Genomic DNA, 1,566 nt, shown 5'->3' with positions numbered 1-1,566 from the left:
ATTATAAAAAAATTTAATAGAATTATATGAAATATAAAAAAATAATATGACAATCATTGAATACCGAATACCATTAATTTTGAACACAAAACTAAAATGAAAGTAGACAATGGAATGGTCTTGATATATTCATTTATGACAGGGGTAAATTGTTGAACAAATTCCAAGCAAGTCTTCTCATAGAATTTGTTGTATATAGCTACAATTCCATTCACTCTTCCCCTTCACTTTTTCAGCAACCCACACACATCCCATCATGGATGCAACCCAAGAAGAGATGAAATTCGTCGGATTACTCGGCATTTTCAGTAAATCCTTCAAAACAGTCTTCGCATGGAAGAAAATCTTCACCCAAATCACCCTCACTCTAATCCTTCCCCTCGCAATCATCTTCATGGCTCACACTGAGATCTCTTGCCGATTCTTTCACCAAATCGAAGAAGACCCATATCAAATGTTCGTCAACGCCTACGAGTATTACCGATCCTATATCTCCCAAACCACCCCCACCGAATTGCTCTTCTACATCCTCTTTAAAATCACCTCCATCGTTCTCGTCACACTCTTCTCTCTCCTCTCCACCGCCGCCGTCGTCTACACCATCGCATCCGTCTACACCGGCGGCGATGTCACATACCGCAAGCTCATGAAAGTGGTTCCAAAGGTCTGGAAACGACTCACCGTCAGTTTCATCTGTATGTTTTTAACCTTCTTCGCTTACAACTTAATCTCTTCCGTCGTGTTCTTCTTATCGAGCGTCATCCTCATGGAATTCTACATTTTATTTGCTATATCTATTCCTTACATCGTCGGGTTCTTATACTTGGCCATCGTTTGGCAACTTGCTATCGTCATCTCCGTTCTGGAAAGTTGCTACGGATTGAAAGCCATGATCAAATCGATGGATCTGATGAAGGGGAAACGGAGATTGGCGTTAATGGTTTCATTTCTTTTGTATGGGTTGTTAGTAAGTGTGGTGTTTATGTATCTGGCATTGGTCGTGTTTGATGCTGCCGAGTTAGCGGCGGTGTGGCAGGCGGCGATCGGAATCTTATGCTGTGTTCTGTTTGTGATCATGTTTCTGCTAATAATGGTGATTCAAACAGTGTTATATCTAGTATGCAAATCTCATCACAGCGAAGCCATTGATAAGGTGGGTTTATCGACTTATTTAGGTGCTTATTTGAGCAATTCACAGCCAGCTTTCATGGTGGGTGAAGATATTCAGCTTGGAAGATCACAAAATCAACCAGTGTCTCACGTTTAATCGTCTTCTTCCTCCTTGAATTTGCATATTTGCTATAAATGTTTTTAGGTTGCAGAATTTCATGTCCATCTTATTATATATAGTTGGTTGGTTTTTTATCTTTTCTTCGGTGGCCGATAAGTTTGTTAGAATCAGATGTGAGTCCAATGAATATATATATATATATATATATATATATATATATATATATATATATATATATATATATATATATATATATGTGGATAGAATTATAGGGGTAGAAAAGTAATTGGTTAATTGAATGAAATGAAGAAACTTTGATGAATTTATGGTTTAAG

General features: G+C 37.7%; 1 protein-coding gene across 1 annotated transcript; it reads left to right on the top strand.

The window, feature by feature from the left end:
* Positions 1–256: 256 nt before the first annotated feature.
* On the top strand, positions 257–1,267 carry LOC145122336 (uncharacterized). Its single transcript, XM_079057949.1, has one exon. The coding sequence runs from the start codon at positions 257–259 to the stop codon at positions 1,265–1,267; it is 1,011 nt and encodes a 336-aa protein (XP_078914075.1).
* Positions 1,268–1,566: the final 299 nt, after the last annotated feature.

The sequence above is a fragment of the Lactuca virosa genome, chromosome 6 (assembly GCF_052849685.1).
Source record: "Lactuca virosa cultivar CGN04683 chromosome 6, Lactuca_virosa_CGN04683_v6, whole genome shotgun sequence".
Lineage (NCBI taxonomy): Eukaryota > Viridiplantae > Streptophyta > Magnoliopsida > Asterales > Asteraceae > Lactuca > Lactuca virosa.
The sequence above is the reverse complement of the archived record's forward strand: the minus strand, read 5'-3'. Positions and strand labels throughout refer to the sequence as shown.

Excerpts from the sequence above, each read along its gene's own strand:
- LOC145122336 (XM_079057949.1), top strand. The coding sequence starts at position 257 with ATGGATGCAACCCAAGAAGAGATGAAATTCGTCGGATTACTCGGCATT.